General features: G+C 39.6%; 2 protein-coding genes across 3 annotated transcripts; both read right to left on the bottom strand.

Annotated features, from left to right (window-relative positions):
• Window positions 1-90: 90 nt before the first annotated feature.
• Window positions 91-10,367, bottom strand: LOC146499810 (cornifelin-like). Of its 2 annotated transcripts, XM_085138594.1 has the most exons (4): window positions 10,175-10,367; window positions 9,245-9,338; window positions 8,922-9,109; window positions 91-8,839 (listed from the first exon to the last, which is right to left on the bottom strand). In XM_085138594.1, exons 2-4 carry the CDS (start codon window positions 9,309-9,311, stop codon window positions 8,630-8,632), a joined length of 465 nt encoding a protein of 154 aa, XP_084994720.1. In that variant the 5' UTR covers window positions 9,312-9,338; window positions 10,175-10,367; the 3' UTR covers window positions 91-8,629. The 2 variants fall into 2 exon arrangements, with proteins under 2 accessions (XP_084994720.1, XP_084994717.1); XM_085138591.1 differs by having other exon boundaries at window positions 9,245-10,367.
• Window positions 10,368-14,097: 3,730 nt separating this feature from the next.
• Window positions 14,098-17,743, bottom strand: LOC146499809 (cornifelin-like). The gene is made up of 4 exons (XM_085139095.1): window positions 17,669-17,743; window positions 15,243-15,319; window positions 14,955-15,142; window positions 14,098-14,834 (listed from the first exon to the last, which is right to left on the bottom strand). Exons 1-4 carry the CDS (start codon window positions 17,716-17,718, stop codon window positions 14,697-14,699), a joined length of 453 nt encoding a protein of 150 aa, XP_084995221.1. The 5' UTR covers window positions 17,719-17,743; the 3' UTR covers window positions 14,098-14,696.
• Between the last annotated feature and the right edge of the window lie 5,857 nt (window positions 17,744-23,600).

Here is a 23,600-nt window from a genome sequence, read left to right as displayed (position 1 = left end):
CCAAATGAAGACACACATGTTCTTTCTCTTAGTATTTAGGTATGAACGCAAAGCCAACAACACAAAGCAAAGATAAAAACCACCAGTTGTGAAAACACTGATCAATGGGCAGATCTCGGCATCATGTTCTGGTTTGACCAGATCAAACATACTTCATATCTCAGATGTAAATAGCTGCTGTTAGAACTTCAGGAACCAAGGATGAGTGAAAAACTTGTCTTGGTGTACTTGCTGGTGTACTTCTCATGTATTTACTTGCTGTTATTTGCCCTGCTGAATGTTAGCTAAATTGTGATCCTTTGAAACATGGTGCCACTGAGTCTGTGTAGTGGAAGTACTAATTCTTGAGACTTTTTTGGGTACATACATTTAAAACCTTTGTGAAGAGTCATTGGTGTAGTACTAAGCATGCAACTCAAGCCTCATCAAGGCACCAGCTTGGCTTTTACCATGATGAATCCAATGTAGCAGTGTCCGTCTCCATTAAGAGCAAGGGTTGATGAAAGCTGTAATTTCAATCAACAACTCATCTGAGAAGAAACAATGCTCTTGTTGCTGCATTGAGAACAGAGGCAATGAGATATAAGGTCTGGGTATGTACAGGAGTTCGACCTCTAAAGGGAATCTTTCTGTGCATTCCATTTCTTTTCTTTGGCAGTCACATGGATCAGAGTTAAGGTCTTGGATGAGGGAATTGCACTGTACAGTGATGTACAGCTATAGAGGATGCGCCTGATAAATGAAGGACCGTTCTTGCTTAGAAGCCTGGAAGATTAAGGTCTCATATTCAAGGATCCAGCTTAGTCCAAGGCCATGCTGAAGAGGTGAAGAATATGTTCCTATGTTTGTGTCTGAAGACCTTTGCCAGGTCGTCAGCTGGCAGTTTTGTGTAGCTGTAAATCTGACTTAGCTAATGTCTTCTGTATTTTCTTTAAAAGCCTGACAGCCTCAATTTCTGTCAGGAGTGAGATCATCATCAGCGTAAACATTCCAGATAACAAATTCCTTTGGTTCTTCTGCTCAAACCTTTCTTAACCCATAGTTGACTGATTATTTGATCGTTTCCGCCCTTGTTCAGGGTTTAGTTCTTTACATCAGTATTTATTGTAGCTTGAAGAGTTTCTTGTGTGCAGAGGTGGTAAAGAACTCCTGGTGCACAGACGGTAACTGAAATGTTGACTATTGAAAACTGCCTGTTTCATTACTTGTGTTGGTCCACCATCTTGTGGTGTATTTAAGAACTGTTTTTAATATATCTTTGCATTCTTAGCACAATAAGGAGAAAGCATCTCCTTAACAGGACTGTAGTGTGAATGTAGGGGTAGCTGTAGCTCAGGTGGGCAGTTCGATCTCCGTGTGCTCCAGTCTGCATGCCAAGTGTCCTTGACGAGATATAATCCCAAGTTGCTCTCCAATGCACCCATTGGAATATGCATGCATGTGAATGTTAGATAGAAAGCACTTACATAGAAAGAGCATTTAAAAAAATTACTGGTGTGAATGGATGAATGAGGCAAGCTGTGTAAAGTGCTTTGAGTGCTCAGAGTAGAAAAGCATTACATAAGAACAAGACCATTTACCATGTGTGGGGCCTGTTGCTCTGACCTATACAATACAAATATTTCTTATTTGCATTGTAATATCTTGTTATTGTTTTTATGTTCCTGTTCTCAGAAATCACACCATGTCCAACCCTTGTGCACAGTCACAGTGAAAATACAACTCGGAATAGCTTACATCGACAGGGAATTAGCATTACTTCCATAACAAGTAAGGACACACTCATATCCACACCAACATAGCATATTCAGCATAGAACAGACAAGTAAGTGTTTTATAGACCTGCAGGACATTTCCTAAAGGGTTGTTTATTGATAAAAATAAATTTAGAGTAATTTCAGACTAGGGATCAATATTGCTACTCTTCAACCAGCAGCCTTCACAGACCGGGGTGAGGTGACTGACAGAGGTGACTGTGGAATCCTTTAAAAAACAGTTAAAAACTTTACTGTTTAAACAAGCTTTCTGTTGACCAATGCTTTTTACATTTTTATATTTTAATTTACATTTAAACTCTATATTGTGTATATTGCTATTTATCGTACTGTTTATTTTAATCTCTGTGTGCAGCGCTTTGTGTCTAAGCCCCGGCTTAGACAGTCTTGGTCGTTGTGTCCTTGGGCAAGACACTTCACCTACTGCCTACTAGTGATGGCCAGAGGGGCCGATGGCGCGATATGGCAGCCTGTCAGTCTGCCCCAGGGCAGCTGTGGCTACAACTGTAGCTGCCTCCACCAGTGTGCGAATGTGAATGTAAAGCACTTTGAGGGTCTCAAAAAGCGCTATATAAATGCAAATAAACAGAAGAATCTCTAAGAATGTATCATTTTCATACGGTTACATACATTTGATTCTTTTTTTTTAAATAATTAAATAACCTACAACATTAGATGTAAAATACATAGATGATGTAAAAGTCCTTGTATAAAAGTGGAAGGTCTTACCCTGTCTTGCTGGACACCCTGTGTGCACCTGTGAAAAGGAATAAATAAAAGTCTGCACCTTGGAGTTGGAGTGGCACAGAGTTGCCATATGCTCAACGCAAAATGCTGCAAAACCTGAAACTAGATGAACGGAGTAAGGAAATCAAAAGTGCTCTCCAAGAAGATCCACTATGTTTCTTTAATAGAGAGAAGTTTTAATCTTATGTTTTTATTGCATCCAAGTTCATTTTAAACATACAAACAAATGCATGAGCGACATGACTCATAAAGGATGTTTTACAAAAGCATTTAAACATAAAATCAAATATGTATAAAAAAAGTTTTTATGTCAAATTGTCTCATAAATTAAATTTTATTGTTCTTCTACTGCTGATTAAAATACAGAAACAACAAAATGTTCTTCATTTATTATTTGAAACAGAAGCTAATAATAGTCACTATCATGTTTGTCTTTTGTCTGAAGGATCCTTGAAGTCTCAGGGTGTGACCCTGACCTAGATGTGACTGTTAAGAAGATACAACAGACATGCTGTACGGGTCAGTTTAGTTTTTTTAGACTTAAAGTCATCAAAGGTTTAACTTCTTCCTTCTTAAAGCCACTGTGAAGAAAACTTAAAGCAAGCTCACTCCGTCTCTCTGTTTTTTTATGCTTGTGTTCAGGTTCATGTTCATGTTTTGGTTTGCCCACGTCATAGTCTTGCATGCTCTTGTTCAGATTTGTGTTTATGTCATGTTTTGCCTTCAGTTTTGTTTTCGCTATCAGCCTAAATAAATAGCTTTTCTTTTTTTTTTTTTTAAACCTTGGTTTTGTCTTCCATGTTTTCTTTTGGGTCTGCACCACAAACACATTGGCATCACTCGCCCTGTAGGCCCTATCAGAGCTGCCCTATGGGCAGTAACGCATTACTATTAATGTAATCCGATTACTTTTTTCAAGTAATGAGTAAAGTAAGGGATTACTATTGCAAAAAAGGTAATTAGATTACTGTTACTTTCCCGTAGGAACGCTGCGTTACTAAAACCGTGATTTGTTTGCGAGAGTGTCTCATGACAATGACGTAAGCGAGTGCGACGTTCGTGGCAACAGCTGTGTGTGCAACAAAAATGAATAATTTAACAAGTGCAGGAGAGAGTATGAGCGTGCAGCGTTTAATGTGTGGAAGTACTGACCTGACTTTGAGTTTGATTCCGTAAAAAGTGATAAAAACATTAGTGTCCGCTGTTCACTGCGTGGGAAGAAAACTTCTTTTTACAGCGAAAAAACACCTAAACTTCCGAGCAAGCACCGAGTGCGCTGCCACGGGAATGTGACGTTCACAGAGGAACTCCCGGATTCTTCCACTAACATGACGGCTACGGCACACCTGCACCAGGGTAAACCTCCGCCTGCCCCACTCCTGCTATACAGGTGAAAATAGAGCAACAGGACTGCTGAGTCTTTGATTTTATTTATTTTCTGCTGTTTTTTTTACGTGCATCTATTTAAAAGACTGAGTGTAAACACACAAAAAGATTTTATTTTATGTGCTGGAATGTGCAGAAAATAGGTTTAAATGTTAAACAAATTTCTTCCAGTCAGAGAATGTTGCATATAATTAAATTTTTGCTTGATGCATAAAGTTAAAAGATTAAAACTAATAAAACAAGTTTTAAAAAGAGACTTCATTTTATTAAATTTTATATGATGGATTGTGCAGAAAAAGTAGAATTGGACTGAAAGGTCTATTTTTTTATTACATATTCAGGTTGTAAATCATGTTTTTAAAAAGTAACTAAGTAACTAATTACTTTTGAAAACAAGTAATCAGTAAAGTAACAGGATTCCTTTTTGGGGGAAGTAATCAGTAATTAGTTATATTACTTTCTTCAAGTAACTTGACCAACACTCAGCCCTATACCATTGGCTCCTGCTTTGCTTGGGTTTTAATCAAATATATTAAAATAGTGACTGATAACAACTCCTTATACCTGGGCCTCCATTCAATGTAGGGCAAGGCGTGTACATTGATAGAGCTTACAATGAAAGCCCTAGGAGGAGTTGTTGTGACTGGCAGTGCTGTATAGTGATGGGATTTCCGGCTCTGTTTAGAGATCCGGCTCTTTTGACTCGGCTCACTAAAAAGAGCCGGCTCTTTCGGCTCCGAACCGGCTCTTCAGGCTGTTTTGTTGCTTTAATTATTTAATCATTAACAATAATATAAAATTATGCAGAAAAGGAATTACTAATGTTAAAAAAAGTGGTTTGATTTATATATGTTTATATATGCACGTACAAACTCTAAAGCATATACAAACTCCAAAACACATTTCTAGCATTTACTGAACTTCCAAAACAGAGCTACCCAGATCACTTAAATTACACAATTGAAAGCATGTGTGTATTGTTTGTGTATTTATAGACAAGCACTCATATTTATTCAAATAATTAAAAAAAAAAAAAAGTTCATTTACCTGTTACTACCACACACCAAATCCGGTTGTTGATACTTGCTGGCTTGTGTAGCCACTAGGTAACAAAAGCTCGACACTGCGCCCTAGCATCCTGGAGCACTTCTGTTGTCTTTTGTACGTGATTCTGAGTTTGTACGTGCTTCTGAGTTTTTACGTGTTTTGGAGTTTGTACGTGTTTTGGAGTTGTACGTACTTTGTCTTTAAGGGCCACCATAAATATACTTTATTTATTCACTCCCCATAAAATGTAATAAATAAATCATATAATACAAAAAACAACTATTTACATTTTAAATTTTTAACTATTTAAATTTTCAGTTTTTTCCTTTTAAACAAATTTAACTTGAAACAACTCAAAACACTGCAAACCACAACACAATTAAATATAAATTAAAATATTAAAACAAAATAAGATGCACATTCTCTGTCATATGGGCCTGCATGATTTCTGAATCCTTTATCATCTGCAACTGAAAATAGTGGATGATTACTATACCTTTCTAATGTGACGTTGTTGTCCCTCGCTCTCTTTCTCTCTGGCTCTGTTCCTGTGCTACTGCGAGTGTAACTAACGCCCCTCCCCCCTCTGCCTAGCGCAAAGTGCGGAGTTTAGTGGAAAAAAGGGCGAGAGAGAGGGTGAGAGAAAGGAAAAAAAAAAAACCCTCACGGCTCCCAATAAGGAGCCGGCTCGCATCGTTCACTTCAAAGAGTCGGCTCTAAGAGCCATTTCGTTCGCGAACGACCCATCACTAGTGCTGTATACCAGTTGTACTGGTGTTCCTCAGTCAATCGCTAAAGTACTGCAAGGAAAATTTGCTAGTGGGTTGAAGACAAATGTGGAGACAACAGACCAAATAAATCCTATGCCAACACACACTTGCACAATCTACACCATGCTTGGGCCACACAGTTGTTGCGGGCGTTTGTGGTGCAGATCCCAGGAATGGCAGTTGCTGATAATGTTAAAATATGATTCTGTAGAGCAGGATAGTTTGTGGCCCGCTGGGAGGAATGAGTGTGTGTCTACTGAGACCAGAGTGCTGGCTCTTTGGAGTTTGTCTCAAACAATGATTTTTACTCTTTAGATGAAATGATATTGATAGAGCTTACAATGAAAGCCCTAGGAGGAGTTGTTGTGACTGGCAGTGCTGTATAGTGATGGGATTTCCGGCTCTGTTTAGAGATCCGGCTCTTTTGACTCGGCTCACTAAAAAGAGCCGGCTCTTTCGGCTCCGAACCGGCTCTTCAGGCTGTTTTGTTGCTTTAATTATTTAATCATTAACAATAATATAAAATTATGCAGAAAAGGAATTACTAATGTTAAAAAAAGTGGTTTGATTTATATATGTTTATATATGCACGTACAAACTCTAAAGCATATACAAACTCCAAAACACATTTCTAGCATTTACTGAACTTCCAAAACAGAGCTACCCAGATCACTTAAATTACACAATTGAAAGCATGTGTGTATTGTTTGTGTATTTATAGACAAGCACTCATATTTATTCAAATAATTAAAAAAAAAAAAAAAGTTCATTTACCTGTTACTACCACACACCAAATCCGGTTGTTGATACTTGCTGGCTTGTGTAGCCACTAGGTAACAAAAGCTCGACACTGCGCCCTAGCATCCTGGAGCACTTCTGTTGTCTTTTGTACGTGATTCTGAGTTTGTACGTGCTTCTGAGTTTTTACGTGTTTTGGAGTTTGTACGTGTTTTGGAGTTGTACGTACTTTGTCTTTAAGGGCCACCATAAATATACTTTATTTATTCACTCCCCATAAAATGTAATAAATAAATCATATAATACAAAAAACAACTATTTACATTTTAAATTTTTAACTATTTAAATTTTCAGCTTTTTCCTTTTAAACAAATTTAACTTGAAACAACTCAAAACACTGCAAACCACAACACAATTAAATATAAATTAAAATATTAAAACAAAATAAGATGCACATTCTCTGTCATATGGGCCTGCATGATTTCTGAATCCTTTATCATCTGCAACTGAAAATAGTGGATGATTACTATACCTTTCTAATGTGACGTTGTTGTCCCTCGCTCTCTTTCTCTCTGGCTCTGTTCCTGTGCTACTGCGAGTGTAACTAACGCCCCTCCCCCCTCTGCCTAGCGCAAAGTGCGGAGTTTAGTGGAAAAAAGGGCGAGAGAGAGGGTGAGAGAAAGGAAAAAAAAAAAACCCTCACGGCTCCCAATAAGGAGCCGGCTCGCATCGTTCACTTCAAAGAGTCGGCTCTAAGAGCCATTTCGTTCGCGAACGACCCATCACTAGTGCTGTATACCAGTTGTACTGGTGTTCCTCAGTCAATCGCTAAAGTACTGCAAGGAAAATTTGCTAGTGGGTTGAAGACAAATGTGGAGACAACAGACCAAATAAATCCTATGCCAACACACACTTGCACAATCTACACCATGCTTGGGCCACACAGTTGTTGCGGGCGTTTGTGGTGCAGATCCCAGGAATGGCAGTTGCTGATAATGTTAAAATATGATTCTGTAGAGCAGGATAGTTTGTGGCCCGCTGGGAGGAATGAGTGTGTGTCTACTGAGACCAGAGTGCTGGCTCTTTGGAGTTTGTCTCAAACAATGATTTTTACTCTTTAGATGAAATGAATGTTGCAGAAACTATTTAGCTGTGAGCTTGAGTGAGAAAAAGCAGTTTGGATTGGAAAAGCATGTTACTGAGAAGCAGCTTCCAGAGACATTTCAAAAAGATAAAATATTTTCAAATATATTCTTCTGACTTTCTCGTTTCTTTTCCAGTGGCAGGTTTCAGAATAGGCCATTTAAATATAAATCAGGGAAGAAACAGACTGAAGAGGGCTTTAATTATTGAAGTATTTCAGCAAAAGAAACAAGACATGGTGTTTTGTTGTGTTTGAAGTTTTGGTTCATTTATTTTGGGCATTTGGGACTTGACCACCTTCGGCACCAATTATTAGACGGGCAGCAGAGTACTGTCTCTAACAAACTGATTTCCCAAATACAGGATAAATAAAGGACTTTGTATCCTGTCATTACAATCTTTTTCCTGTTGCTGGCTACCATGTTTTTGTCTTTCAACAGGCAGCAAAGAACTAATTACTTGCCAGCACCTGTTGGTAGCTTACCTGGTATAAGCAGGAAATTAACTGCCCCTAAGCCAAGGATCTCTGGGGTTAGTTTGATGCTTTTTCGTTCTTTTTCCAGATTCAGTTTTTTGTGTTCTGCTAACCTGTATTTATTTATTTATTTGTTGTAGCAGGAACTCTGAGCTCCTCTCTTTGTGTAAATGGAAATAATTTGGACAGACTGCATGACATCAAACATCAGTATAAAGTCAGAAAGAAAAGTTTTATGATGGACTTTTGCCATAGTTAGCTACAAAAATGAGCCCTGAAACTTTGATTTCATCTTTGTATCTGATTTCGTCATTTTACTATTTTTTACTAAATGAATCTCAGAACTATAGTGAATCACCAACTCTCACTATCATCATCATTTATCAAAATATAACTGTTAAAGGAAAAAATGTTGCATTATTAGGAAAATAATACAAATAATTGATCATACAATTCAATTAAAAATTATTAGAGGCTCTGATTTCACTGATAAATACATTAAAGCTAACTCAGAGCAGTGCCACTGTGAGCACATAACACCTCCTGGGTTAAGCAACAAAACCAGCTGTGGGTGGTTGTGCAGACACCATCGCCACTGGTAGTTGGGCAACTGGAACAGGCTGCATGTTGTAAACAGTGTTGTTCTCTATAGTGATTACAATCGGGGTTTTCTTGCGATGCTTTAACTCACGGTGCATCTGACACCAGGAGCATGAGGCGCAGAAACAGGAAACTGCGATGTCCTTACAGAGAGAGCCCTGCAGAAAGAGAATACAAGCATTACTTTGCTTTTTCTCTCCACTTTTAGTTCAGAGTACGTCATCGTCTTGCGCTTCATACCTTGATGCCATATCTGTTTCGCATGGCAGCCCTTACAGACAAAACTGCTGGTGGAACACAAACAGGTATCCCAAAGGCTGCTAATACAGCAGAACCAAGTATGTCACATAAGGGGAGACACCTGTTCTCTCCAAATTTTCCTGAAACAGTGCAGGCGAGGCAGGGGCCGCACCAGAAACCATAGCAACCTGAAAAACACAGAAACACGTCAATAAAGTGGTAACAAGTCTCAAAAGATGAAGACAATACAAATGAGAAAAAACCTGTAGTCCTGAAAACACAAATACAATTTATGAGTCAATCAAATTTAACTGGCTTCTTACAAGTACGTGCATCCTCAAAGCAGTCACAAAGACCACTGTCCCAGTCTGTCAAGGGTTTCTCTGCCATTGTGTGCCAAGATGCTATAGGATTGCTCTGTGAAAGTAGAGGAGCGGGTAAACCAAAGTTAGAGAAATGCATCTGCAGAAAGAACCGTCTGTTGTGTAGGACGTCTAGGCAGTAGATGATCAGATTAGATTCTGGAGCACCTTGTAGCAAAGCTTGTTCATCAGAAACCTTAAATTCTTAAAATATTTGTTCCAGCGATCGCTAAGATTAACTACAAAAAATAGAAAGAAGAAGAACACTGTACTGTATGTTGGCTACAATTCAAATATATATACATATAATAAAAAAGCTTACTACCTCAGAAAATTACATAGTTCCTTTGATTAGAAGCAGCATCTTTTTATGGTTGAATAAACACAAACAAACTGAAACTATAGGCTCGGAGAAATGAAATGAAAAGTGGATTGTCTGTAATTCTTCAGTTAAATCTGATTTATACATCCTTGATTCCAAAGACTAAGATTGAGCATTAAAACAGCGTCAGACAGAAAAACACCAGAAACACCACGAGGTAAAACACTGACTTTCCTAAAACATCCAAGTTCATTTTAAACAGTCACGAGGTTGAGAGTACAGTTCAATATAAACTGACCTCTACACAAGACAGCTTACAGTCTGCAGCCCTGCATATAATTCACCTTTGCAGATAAACAGTTACCAATACAGAGGGTCAATAATAAACAGGAAAAAAAACACTCATCTCTTTCTAAGAATGTATCCATTTACATAAACTTACATGCATTTTAGTCCCTCTGTCATCACATCTCCTACAGCGTTATACATCCAATATTACACAGTAATAAAGGAATCACACTGAACGGTAAATGATGTAAAATTCATTGTAGAAAAGTGGAAGGTCTTACCTGGTCTTGCTGGACTCTCTGTGTGCACCTGTGATAAGGAATATAGGAAAAGATGCACCTTGTAATGGGAGTGGCTTAGAGTTGCCATTGGCTTGACTCAAAAATGCTGCAAAACCTGAAACTATAGAAACGGAGAAAGGAAATCAAAAGATCATGCCCAGAAGTTCCTCTATATTTTTAATGAACTTTTCTCTTTGTGTTTTAAGTGTGTTCAAATGTCAAAAAACACATAGAAATTTACTTTAAAAAAAGTTTCCTTTTATTGTTGTTGTGTTTCTTAAAAAACAAACAGAAACTGCTGATAATATTCATGATCATGTTCAAGTCTCAGGTGACGTAGATGTGACTGTTAACATCCACAGGTACGTTAAATTTTTCCAGACTTTTTAGGGGTCTGATAGTTTGAATAAAGACATTTAGCTGTCATATCAAAAGCAGTGTCAGCTTTGTAATTCAAGTAGAGAATCAATGTCCTTCGTCCTGTTTTCCAGTCCCTACACACACACACACACATATATAAAAAAAAATTCCCCACCCGCCCCTGTGGGCGGTTTATCCTTCAAGCTCGGGTCCTCTACCAGAGGCCTGGGAGCTTGAGGGTCCTGCGCAGTATCTTAGCTGTTCCCAGGACTGCGCTCTTCTGGACAGAGATCTCCGATGTTATTCCCGGGATCTGCTGGAGCCACTCGCCTAGCTTGGGAGTCACTGCACCCAGTGCTCCGATTACCACGGGGACCACCGTCACCTTCACCCTCCACATCCTCTCGAGCTCTTCTCTGAGCCCTTGGTATTTCTCCAGCTTCTCGTGTTCCTTCTTCCTGATGTTGCTGTCATTCGGAACCGCTACATCGATCACTACGGCCGTCTTCTTCTGTTTGTCTACCACCACTATGTCCGGTTGGTTAGCCACCACCATTTTGTCCGTCTGTATCTGGAAGTCCCACAGGATCTTAGCTCGGTCATTCTCCATCACCCTTGGGGGCGTCTCCCATTTCGACCTCGGGACTTCTAGGTTATACTCGGCACAGATGTTCCTGTACACTATGCCGGCCACTTGGTTATGGCGTTCCATGTATGCCCTGCCTGCTAGCATCTTACATCCTGCTGTTATGTGCTGGATTGTCTCTGGGGCATCTTTACACAGCCTGCACCTGGGGTCTTGCCTGGTGTGATAGACCCCAGCCTCTATGGATCTTGTGCTTAGTACTTGTTCCTGTGCTGCCATGATTAGTGCCTCTGTGCTGTCTTTCAGTCCAGCTTTGTCCAGCCACTGGTAGGACAAAGCTGGTGGTTAGACTACACGCCTTTGGAGCAGAAGATCGCAAGTTCGATTCCCGCCTGGGGCGTCTGTATCCAGTAAGGGTCCTAAGGCTAGACCCCCTATGCTAAGCAAGCCTACCGCAGACATGAGCGGGACAGATAAATATGAAGGCATGCCGGCTTGGACGTCGCTCGGATCAACAAGGTCCGCGTCAGGTGTTGAGGAACCAGGGCACCAGTAGTGGGCTACTGGAACAAGAAGGCATCGGTGGGCAAGAGACGAAAACAGGGCGTTGTTGGAATGCTACTACGCATGTAACCCTGGCGGAATGGGCTACATGAATAGGATGAGGGATATATATATATATATATATATATATATATATATATATATATATATATATATACATACCAAAAAAAGTTTGGGAACCTGCATCAATTCATTATAATGTTTGTGTTTTTAAAATGTTATTTTATTGTCACAAAATAATGTGCGCTCTCCAGTGAGACATAGTACTGTAAGTACTCTTCTAAGGACTTTTTACGACACTGTAAAATATGGAATGGCAGAGAGGGATGGGGAGACTCAACAAACTGGTCAGGAGGACCAGATCTGTCCTGGACTGTCCGCTGAAGTCCATCGAGCAGGTTGGGGAGGAGAGGATGTTGTCTAAGCTGATATCCATCGTGGACAATACCTCCCATCCCCTGCATGAGCACTGAGCTGCTCATTCAGCAGTAGACTTTCACACCCACAGTGTAGGAATATGTTTATACATATTTCTGTACATTGTTACCTGTATAACTTCAGTTGCTTATGTATATGGACCACTTTTTTTCTTCCTTCTATATTTTATATTCCCCTTCCTGTAAAAGCAGTGTAACACCCAAACTTCTCGTTCGCAGGATAATAAAGGTTTATTCTCTTCTATTAAGAGCGGCTATGCCTACATTACACCACAAGAGGGAGTATATCCTAAAAGATCAGATCAAGTTGGAGTAAAGAGGCCAGGCCATTCACTGTTATACAAAAGTCTAGAGATTGTGTACAGAATGTGCAACAATGCGCGATTTCTGTATGTTTGCAGGTAAGCAAGCATAAAATAGTCAAGTTGACCTTGGTGTAAGGTTACGTCCATAGGGTGTTTATAGTGCATTTATGGGGGGCATCAGTGTAGATTAGGAATGGTAATAATTATCAGCAGGTAAAGCTAATTCACCAGTCATTTTACCTACCTTGTGGCTGTGGCAGTTGTATTTGAGTACCTAGGTGTAATCACAGTGACACAAACTCTGAATCACAGTAATCTAGTGGTTATCAGTTTATTTTTGTTCTGCTGTAAGTGTTTGTTGTTCTGAGTTTAAAACCGATCAGGCCACTCACTGTCACACAATGTATACAACAACACTCTAGAGACTGTGTACAAAATGTGTAATGATGCATTATGTCTGTATGTTTGCAGATCATACTGTAATTGTGGACTCATTTGAATCCAACATTGCCGTTGTTCTCCTCTGAAGATCTGCTCTCAGCTGGAAGCCCACCAAGCCAACCATGTTCATGGGTGCATCGGTGACTTTTTACAGAAAGACAAGCATTGCTTCCTTGCTTGTGACAACATCATAGATTCATATGGTGGGATTAAACAGATCTCAAGAAATCATGAAAATCATAGCATCACGGACAAATTGATATTCATGATCAGTGTTGGTCAAGTTACTTGAAAAAAGTAATCAGTAACTAATTACTGATTACTTCCCCCCCAAAAGTAATCCTGTTACTTTACTGATTACTTATTTTCAAAAGTAATTAATTACTTAGTTACTTAGTTACTTTTTAAAAACACGATTTACAACCTGAATAGGTGATAAAGTGATAGATCTTTCAGCCCAATTCTACTTTTTCTGCATAATCCATCATACAAAATGTAATCAAATGGAAAAGTCTCTTTTTTTAAAACTTGTTTTATTAGTTTTAATCTTTTAACTTTATGCATCAAGTAAAAATTTAATTATATGCAAAATTCTCTGACTTGAAGAAATTAGTTTAACATTTAAACCTATTTTCTGAACATTCCAGCACATAAAATAAAATATTTTTGTGTGTTTACACTCAGTCTTTTAAATAGATGCAAGTAAAACACAGCAGAAAATAAATAAAGTCAAAGATTAGCGGTCCTTTTGCTCTATTTTCACCTGTAAAGCAGGAGTGGGGTAGGCGGAGGTTTACCCTGGTGCAGGTGTGCTGCGGTCAGTGGAAGAATCCGCGAGTTTCTCTGTGAATTTCCCATTACATCGTAGCTACTCGGTGCTTGTTTAGGGTTTTTTTCGCTGTAAAAAGAAGTTTTCTTCCCACGCACAACGGACACTAATGTTTTTGTCACTTTTTATGGAATCAAACTCAAAGTAAGGTCAGTACTTCCACGCTTTAAACGCTGCACGCTCATACTCTCTCTGCACTCGATATATGATCCATTGTTGATCTGCACACAGCTGTTGTCACCAACGTCGCACTCGCTTACGTCACTGTCATGAGACATTCTCGCAAAAAAATCACGGTTTTAGTAACGAAGTAACGCAGCGTTCCTACGGGAAAGTAACGGTAATCTAATTACCGTTTTTGCGATAGTAATCCCTTACTTTTAAAAAGTAATCAGATTACAGTAATTACGCGTTACTGTCCATCTCTGTTCATGATCTCTTAGAAAAAGTATTGAAATAGAACATTTCCATTTAGGTATTTTTCACATTTGCATAACATTACGACAACATTACCCGTGACTGTGGGCTGATCTTGTTTACAGCATGTTTTGTTTTTCATGTAACAGGACTTTTGGGTTAGATGGATGAATTTATTCAGAATTTAGTTTGAGATACTAACTTTGTATATGTAAAAGTATGTCTAAAAAAGTTACAGATTCACACAGAGATTTAAGAACTTAGTAGAGTTCACTTTTATTTTTGTAGATGTGTTTGAGGGTCATTGATCTCCCACTTTCTCAATTGTCATGATCATCATTATTGTAGCATTAAAACAATTAACTTACATGTCACGAGCTAGCTCAGAGAGGCAATGAAAACCATGCATATATAAAACATACGATGCTTGTCTTGAGTGTATCACAGTAGAAATCCTTAGAGGGAAAAAAAAGGTCAAAAGCATGACCGTCATAACCAAATATCAATTAGACAAACATAACTGATCTTAGAGGACAGATCACACCAACGAGGAGCAACCTCAGCACGAAGCCATAACAAACTCTCAATTTTTCCCAGTGGGTGTGGGCTGCATGTTGACGACCTGGTTGCCCTGTTTGCGAATTTTTAACTCGCGATGCAACTGGCACCATGTGCACCACATACAGACGCAGGAAGTGGCGATGTCCTTACAGATAGAACCCTGTAGAGAAATATTCTGTAACTATACTCATTTTACTACTTGTACCGTTTGTTAGTTAGTAATTTAAAACATCTGACTGTCATAATAATATTTTTATTAATAAGTGTTATAGGGTTGTACCTGGATGCCATATTTGTGTCGAACACCAACCCTCAGACCCAAGGCGGCAGGAGGCACAAACAGGGGTATCCCAAAGGCTGATAACACAGCGGGGCTGCAGATGTCACATAATGGGAGACAGCGGTTCTCTTCAAACATTCCTGCAACGGTACAGGCGAGGCAAGGGCAACACCAGAAACCATAGCAGCCTGGAAATAATATTTATGTTTATTTATGTTTTACTACATTATCTAAATGCAGCATATGATGATAAAAGGGAAATATAAATAAAAAAATTTGGTTGCTTACAAGATTTTATGTCGTCACAACAGCCAAAGAGGCCAGTATTCCAGTTGGCTGTCATTGTTGTTGACTGGTTACTGTACCTGTTAATACATGGAAATCAGTACCAAGCTGAACACCTAATGCAAAACCTTCACCTTTAGCACATATTCCTCATTAAGAGGCTGATTTAACAAGACAAAGAAGTTTTGTTTTCTAAATGTCATGTGACTTCCCTCACACCCAGGTAGCTGCCCCTCCCTGAGCACAGCTCTGCTGGAGATTTCTTGTTAAAAGGGAGTTTTTCTTCTCACTGTTGCAAAGTGCTTACTCACAGGAGGTCATCTGATTGTTGGGGTTTTCTCTCTATTATTCTAGAGTCGTTTGCTTTACAGTACAAAACACCTTGAAGCAACTGCTCTTACTATATAAATAAAATTGAATTGAATTGAATTGAACATCAAAAGGTATCTAATGTACACTAAGTGAAGATGCTTGCAAGTTAAAAAAGGAGTAGGAAGAATAGAAGAATTACTGGGATGGCACTGGACCAAAGGCAAATCTCTATAAAATAAATCTTTAAATCCCAGCTCGACAGCTATTTCATTTGTATGAAGATCAAATATTTATGACCTCATAGTATTGCATACACTAAATGCAACTTTGACTGTGTTGTTTTGATGAGTGATATCTAAGTGTTGCACACTCAGAGAGACATGACTCCATTCTCTTTATTCTCCTCACTTCAGGTTTGGAGTTTAAAGGCAGCATATCATCACCAAACAATGTTCTCCAACACTGTTTTTTCTTCTTCTGCGCTTACTGATGACATCACAACTCTGAACTCTGACCTCCTAGAATTAGTGAACTAAAATAATTCAGCCCTCCATCCATCCATCCATCCATCCATCCATCCATCCATCCATCCATTTTCTTCCATTTATCCAGGGCCGGGTCGCGGGGGCAGCAGCCCAAGCAGAGAAGCCCAGACCTCCCTCTCCCCAGCCACCTCCTCCAGCTTATCCGGGGGAACACCAAGGCGTTCCCAGGCCAGCTGAGAGATATAATCTCTCCAGCATGTCCTGGGTCTGCCCCGGGGCCTCCTCCCGGTGGGACATGCTCAGAACACCTCACCCAGGAGGCGCCCAGGAGGCATCCTTGTCAGATGCCCGAACCACCTCAGCTGCCTCCTTTCAAAGTGGAGGAGTAGCGGCTCTACTCTGAGCCCCTCCCGGATGGCCAAACTTCTCACCCCATCTCTAAGGGAGATAGGGTGAGAAGATCCCCTCCCCGAATTGCTACCTTATCGTAGTGGAGGGGTTTGTGTGTCTCAGGGATCCCAGGGGCTATGTTGTCTGGGGGCTTCTGCCCCCTTGTAGGGTCTCCCATGGCAAATTGGTCTTGGGTGAGGGACCAGACAAAGAGCGATTCAGAAGATCCCTATGACAAGACCATCAAGGGAACAGTTCGCCCTGCCTGGGATAGGGTAACTGGGGCCCCACCCTGGAGCCAGGCCTGGGGACAGTGCCCAAGGGCGAGTCCATGGGGCTGGCTGGGCACAGCCAGAAAAGGGGACATGGGCCCATCCTCCTGTAGGCCCACCACCCACAGGAGGTGCCGTAGGGGTCGGGTGCATTGTGAGCCGGGCGGCAAGCCAGGAGCAGACCGATTCTGGCTACCAAGACTAAAATAATTCACTGAAATTTTTTCCAAAAATAAAACACAATTAAATCAGCGTATTTAGAAATTTCCCCAAAGATTACGAAAATGTCCGTTTTATAACCACTCTTAGATCGGAACAAAGGCAGTGCAATCAGTAAATGGATTTGTTAACAGCAACATTGGGTCGTGTTAAACTGTGTGTATAAATTTTTTTACCATGTTGTTAACCACACCTCAGCAATGCATTTACCTGGAAGCCACACAGTTGTATCAAGAACAAGGGCGAGGTAGCTCAGCTCTGTAAATCATTCACGAGTCAAACAACTAGTGTTGTGTTTTTCTCCAAGTGGGATTGCACAATCGTGTAATTTACTTTTCCCACACTGAGTTAGAATTGTATGCACTTTAAAAATATAACTTTTACAGAAGGAGAAAAAAAGACACACAAACTCGTGCCACATGCATCAGTTACAAAATGTTAGTTAGAAATAATAAACATGTTTTTAAAATACTCAGTGACCATAAATGTTTGTTAAAAGACCAGAATGATTACATTAGTTTACATCTTTCAGCTGAAAGACAGAACAGATCATTTTTATGTTAGATCTGCAAGTTTTTGCAGACATTTACAAGTCATCTTCCAAACGTAGCTTTTTACAACTCGGAAAATATATTTTTTAAAAATACGATAAAAATGATTTCTTCTCTGTTCTAGCTGTTTGATATAATCTCACACCTCTCACTGTTTTGATGATAAATTTCCATTTTTACTAGCAACCAAAAAATCTTACCTGTTAAAGCTGGAAGTCTTGTTGTGAAGTGCTGCATGTGCATCGTGCATTACTCAGATACCTCGGAAAAAAATGCAGCCGAACCAGAACGATTACACATAAAAAAAGGTTAAAACAACAACGCGCACCGAGGTGTGGCAAACCTGTTGACCACATCGCTTTAAAACACAGTCAGTGTGCTTCATAGATAGATATAATTTTATTTCGAACATGCATATAATTGAAATAACAACAGAAAAACAACAAAACTTAAAAATCATCAAGTTTTCATGTAGATATCTTTGTCTACAGAATGCGTGTGCTCGAAAAGGATGAAGTTTACACCTTTCTTGTTCCTACCCCCTTATTTCAAATTTCATTGCTTACAAATCCATATCCAGGATTCAACATTATTTGATCATATATGGTTAACTATGTACAAGTCTAACACATTGAACATACACAAATAAAACCATTTTCAGCACGTAAACCAAAACAACAACAAACTACATTTTTACATAAACGAATCACCCTGTCTATAACACCTCTTAATCTCTGAGCTTGTTTTATATCTATGTGACAAACACCTTAATAAACACACAATGAGACAACTCAGTCACTGAGAGGAAGATTTCCTATATTCATGCAATTTATTTTTTTGAACAATCGTGTGAATTTTTGTATTGATGTACTTGTCTTGATTTCATCTGTACAGGTGTTGCACACACTAACTCCTCTGACTGTAATGCTCTGATATTTTACATTTGTCCTTACTACTGGCTTGCTGAACATAAGGATTCCTCTCAGGTCAGGAGTATTTGGTCTTATTTGGAACAAGTTCTGAATGTTGTGGGGCAAAGATTTATTTGCTGCTTTGTACATTGTTTGCGCAGTTCTGAGATCAACCAAATCTTTAAATTTGAGAATATTTAATTTGATAAAAAGTGGATTTGATGGTTCTCTTGAAGTAGAGAACCATCATTTTGATGGCCAAACCTCAATTTCCATTTAAATTTTTTTTTTTAACAACAGGCGTGTTTCAGAAAAAAGAAATGACAATAATGTGACTGATATTGTCATGCTGATGTTTTTTCATTGTCATCATTTGGTTAATGGTACGTGATGTGCAAAGTGGTCATCTACGGAGCCCCGCAGGGGACGTGGGAGAAAAAAAAATTAAGACGGACTTTTGCGAGATCTCGCAAAACAAACTCGGGATCTCGCAAAACTTTTGAGAGATATCGCAAACGTTTTAGCCGCATTCTTCGGACGCTGGCTCGAAGCCGACCGGGCGGTTGAGGCACGATGTGCCGGGAAAGCGGTGTTCCTCCCGGCTGTAGTAGGTCTCGACCTCCCGTTAGCTTCGAGCTAATGGGAAGAATGCGGCTAAAAGTTTTGCGAGATCTCGCAAAAGTTTTGCGAGATCCCGAGTTTGTTTTGCGAGATCCCGAGTTTGTTTTGCGAGATCCCGAGTTTGTTTTGCGAGATCTCGCAAAAGTTTTGCGAGATCTCGCAAAAGTTTTGCGAGATCCCGAGTTTGTTTTGCGAGATCCCGAGTTTGTTTTGCGAGATCTCGCAAAAGTTTTGCGAGATCCCGAGTTTGTTTTGCGAGATCTCGCAAAAGTCCGTCTTAATTTTTTTTTCTCCCATGTCCCCTGCGGGGCTCCGTAGTCATCAGTCAGTTGGATGATTGAAACCAGAATGTATTAGCTTTAAAAAAAAAAAAAAAAAGTTTATCTGCCAAAATTATTTAAACATCTGATCTCTCTTTTAAAGATTTCTTTTAGGTTTTTTAGCCTTCATTCTGCTTAGTTTGACTGCCAAACACTGACTGACGTTTATGTGCAATTTTTCAAACTGCACACATGTCTTTGCAGTTTTCTTGTTTTCTATAAGATCGTTATTTGATATGTTTTTCCACAAAAACGACTCACATTTTCCACACACTCAACCTTAATCCAGTTTTGCATTAAAACTGAGCTCATGTGATGATGTAAGTACATTTTGAGTATCACCAGCAGATGTTAAAAATGAATGTCTGGAAATGGGTAAAGGTTCAGTCAAAAAAGACTTAAGAATTGTGAATTTTCCCTTTTTCTAAATATTTTTAATAATATTACTTAAATTCAATAAGAAATTCAATAAAGTTTTCCTTTGGCTTTTTATATTGTAAAGACCCTACAATATGAAATAGACGAGCCAAATGATCAAACGAACCTTTAAGCACAGCACTTGGTGGGAAGGAGGAACTCGATTTTAACAGGAAGGACCTTTAGCTGTTCCAGGCTCAGCATCCAGCTTGACCAGTTTAGAAGTGAGAGACGAGAGAAAAGGACCGCTTAGAGAGATTTTGGATAAAACGCAGACTGTGGCAGCAGACAAACATTGTCGTGCAGTGGTGGTGTGAATAAACGCACTGGGAGAGAAAAGAGGGGACGACATTTTCAGTGCATCATGGGAAGTCAACAAGCAGCGCGAACCTACAGCAGAACAACTAAAGGATGGTTCAGGGTTCGTCGAGTCAGCCCAACAACTATACGTTTTATAAAAAAGAAAAGGTTGGGACATTTGTTTAATGTGACAGATGGCAAAAGTGTTGCCCAGAGGTGCAGCTCGTTGTAAATGTTGAGCACGCCCTCTGAATGCTCTAAAGCAGCGGTCCCCAACCTTTTTTGCGCCACGGACCGGTTTATGCCCGACAATATTTTCATGGACCGGCCTTTAAGGTGTCGCGGATAAATACAACAAAATAAAACTAGTACCGGTACCGAAAAAAAGAAGATTTATTCATAACACACGTGAAAAGACCCAGGAAAACTGAGTTAACGATAAAAGCGATAACAAAATAACACTGAAAACCAATAAAAACCCTGAAAACCAGACATTTCACACCTGAGCCTCAACTCTCGCGTCCCGGCACCAAACGACTTGAAATCAGTACGATAATGTACAGTGTAAAGTCTGAGTAATGTGTTCATACATACTAACACCTGTTAAAAGACAAGTGTTAGACTAACTGCAGGCGCTGGAGAGATAGATGGCTGTTTAAATAGAGAGACGTGCAGTCTAGAGGTGATGGACACATGAATGAGTTTTTCTAGGTCTTTAGGAGGAAAATAAGGCTTCAGTTTGGCAATTTCATGTAACTGATAAAAACTTTGGACACTTACTTCTCACTTGCAGTATACCTTACTCCTTTACTAGATTTAAAAAGTTTATTTATTTAGTCAGTTTAATTTTGGTGATAATAACTTTCACAGGATTTTATACAAAATGGTATCTTAAATAGAATTTTGAGAAATACAGAACTAATATTTTTGAGTCTTGGTTCCTGTTTTGATTTTATGATTGTCTTTCTTGAGTTTTTGTTTTTCTGTTTGTTTGTTTTTTGTTTGTTTTTTTTGCCTGGATCTTTAATTCAATTCAATTTTATTTATATAGCGCCAAATCACAACAAAAGTCGCCTTAAGGCGCTTCATAGATACAGAGAAAAACCCAACCATCATATGACTCCCTATGAGCAGCACTTTGGCGACAGTGGGAAGGAAAAACTCCCTTTTAACAGGAAGAAACCTCCAGCAGAACCAGGCTCAGGGAGGGGCGGGGCCATCTGCTGTTATTGGTTGGGGTGAGAGAAGGAAGACGGGATAAAGACATAGCCATCAGAATTGTTGTCTGAAGGCCAAGAAAGATGCCAAGTGGATTTACTTTACCAAGTGGATCATCATGGCCTTGCCATATTGGTCCATTTGATTGACCTTTATTATAATTATGTATTTATTTTATTTTTGCTTTTTAAAGACGGGACAGACATGACTGGGGGATGGGACAGGGAGAAAGAATGAAAGAAAGAGAGGGAGAGAAAGCAAAATAGAGGGGAGAAGAGACGGTGAGAAAGGGGGGAAGAAAAACAAAGAAAAACAAACAAAACACCTGGATCACCTGTATGGAGATAAAAAACCAGAAGAGAAAAGAAACAACAAAGAGCAACATAATAAAAACACCATCACAATAAACTAGCTAACAATAGATAACAGTAGATTTGGTGGCTTATACTGTATTTTATTGTCTGTTTCTGTTGCACTTGTACAGATCGTGGATGTAGCTTCATAATAACAAAGCATTAGCTGATAGCTTAGCACTCTACCCACAAACAAATGCAGTACTCTGTGGCTCCAGCAAAACCAGCATGGTGGTAGTCAAAACACTTAAAAAGCGTTGAGGCTTGAAAATGTGCACTCCACAGAAGGACAGGAGCCAAACCTGAAGGAGGCAGAGCTCAAGATGTTGAGATGTTTGCTGAGAGTGACCAGAAAGGACACGATTAGGAAGAGGAATATCAGAGGAACAGAGTTGGGTTGAGCAGTTTGGATTGAGGAGCAGAGCGTCTGTTTGGCCTCTTGTCTCTTCTGCTTACATGACATTATGTAAATTAGATGTTGAAGGATGTAATGGAATTCAGACTTATTATTTAATGTTCAAATGCAGATTACAGTCCTCCTGTTCCAGCAGTAAATTCTTCCTTAGCCCACAAAGGGGAGACAGAATCAAAGACGAATGAAGACCAATGTCCAGGTCTGAATGTTTTTACCATTTTCTTTTATAAAAATGTTTATTTTAAGCCTTTTTTTGTTTTTTACAGTGAATGGAGGCAGATATTCCTAAAACTTGAAGTAACAATAGTAAAGTCTGTACATTTCCATGCTTTCTTTACTGTTCTTCCTCAAAACAGACTATATTTTATAAACCAGAGAAAGTGCTGCCAGTAGTGCTAACATGAAACTGTCATGGTCCGGGTGAGTGCTTGGGTTTTTCCACAGAGTCGTCATTTCCACCTTCTGGGTGGAGTCGCTGCATTCCTGTGTGTCTCCACACCTGCTGCCAACTGAGCTGCCAGCACTGATGAGCAGTGCTCACCACGACTCTTTGCCAAGTATTCAGCGAACCACAGTTAGTGCTGGCTGGTTTTGTTTATAGAAAGATTTACTCAGCCTGTGTTTTCCTTCCCTCAGCCATCCTGTTGTCTGCCACCTCCATCCTCTGGCAATGCACTCCTTCATCCTGAAGCTGGTTTGTACTCGGCAGCTCTTTGCATCACAGCACCTCTTGGATTAGATTGGTGATCAATTAGATCAGGGTTTTACTTGAGTATTTCCTCTTCACTCACTATTTTCACTCTCTTAGTTTTGATATAACTTTTTACTTATTAGTTATCATTCAAAAACACCCAGAGGCGGTCGAATGGGAGTGACCGTTCTTACAGACACTGGGAAAGTGTGCATGAGTTGAAGAAGAGCTGTCTAAAACTGACAGCGGCACTACGAAATGTGCAATGACTGCATTAAACAAAGAAGGAAAATGGAGCGCTGATGATTGTAACAACACAAAACCTTTCTTTTGCTATGATGGTGAGATTTCTAAATAAGCATTCTTACTTAATTAATACTGATCAACATTCTAGTGCCTAAAAAAGCTCTAAAAGCTCATATTGAAATGAAGAAAGCAAAGCAATGAAGTAAAGTAAGAAAAGTAAAGATGATATGGGGGAAAACATAAAGCCTAACTCGTACTTTTTTCTTCTGTTTGTTTATTTTTTTGCCCTGTTTTGTTTCGCCTCACATTACTGAAGCCCGATGTCCTCAGATTCAACCAAACATCTGTGTTTACTCATGGCAGAAATGTTGATCCTGATCAAAGAAAGCAAATAACGGGATGAGGCCTGAAACTACTGCAGAGTGCACCTTTGACCTGGTCTCCATCATGAACATGGAACAGCAGGAACTGGTGACGGAGGCAGCCAAGAACACCAACACATCTGGCTGGGACTGTGCTACAGCTGTGCTCTTGATCTCTGGTTCTGGGTCAGTGATCAGCTTCTCTGCTATGATAATTGGACCAATGAGACAGAGACTGGACAGTTTGTCTGTAGAAGCAAGCAGGAGAAGACGAGTGG

This window comes from Neolamprologus multifasciatus, chromosome 17 (genome assembly GCF_963576455.1).
Source record: "Neolamprologus multifasciatus chromosome 17, fNeoMul1.2, whole genome shotgun sequence".
Classification (NCBI taxonomy): Eukaryota; Metazoa; Chordata; class Actinopteri; order Cichliformes; family Cichlidae; genus Neolamprologus; species Neolamprologus multifasciatus.
Note: the sequence above shows the minus strand (reverse complement) of the source record. Positions and strands in the feature narration are given on the sequence as shown.

What these genes read in the sequence shown, in the direction of transcription:
- LOC146499810 (XM_085138591.1), bottom strand. Translation starts at nt 9,383, where the DNA reads ATGCATTTCTCTAACTTTGGTTTACCCGCTCCTCTACTTTCACAGAGC. An exon ending in CTTTGAGGATGCACGTACTT is followed by an intron (nt 9,110 to 9,244) that starts GTAAGAAGCCAG and finishes TGTGTTTTTCAG; the next exon opens with GTTGCTATGGTTTCTGGTGC. An exon ending in GAAACAGATATGGCATCAAG is followed by an intron (nt 8,840 to 8,921) that starts GTATGAAGCGCA and finishes CTCTTTCTGCAG; the next exon opens with GGCTCTCTCTGTAAGGACAT.
- LOC146499809 (XM_085139095.1), bottom strand. Translation starts at nt 17,718, where the DNA reads ATGCACGATGCACATGCAGCACTTCACAACAAGACTTCCAGCTTTAAC. An exon ending in AAGACTTCCAGCTTTAACAG is followed by an intron (nt 15,320 to 17,668) that starts GTAAGATTTTTT and finishes ATGTATTAACAG; the next exon opens with GTACAGTAACCAGTCAACAA. An exon ending in TTGTGACGACATAAAATCTT is followed by an intron (nt 15,143 to 15,242) that starts GTAAGCAACCAA and finishes TATTATTTCCAG; the next exon opens with GCTGCTATGGTTTCTGGTGT.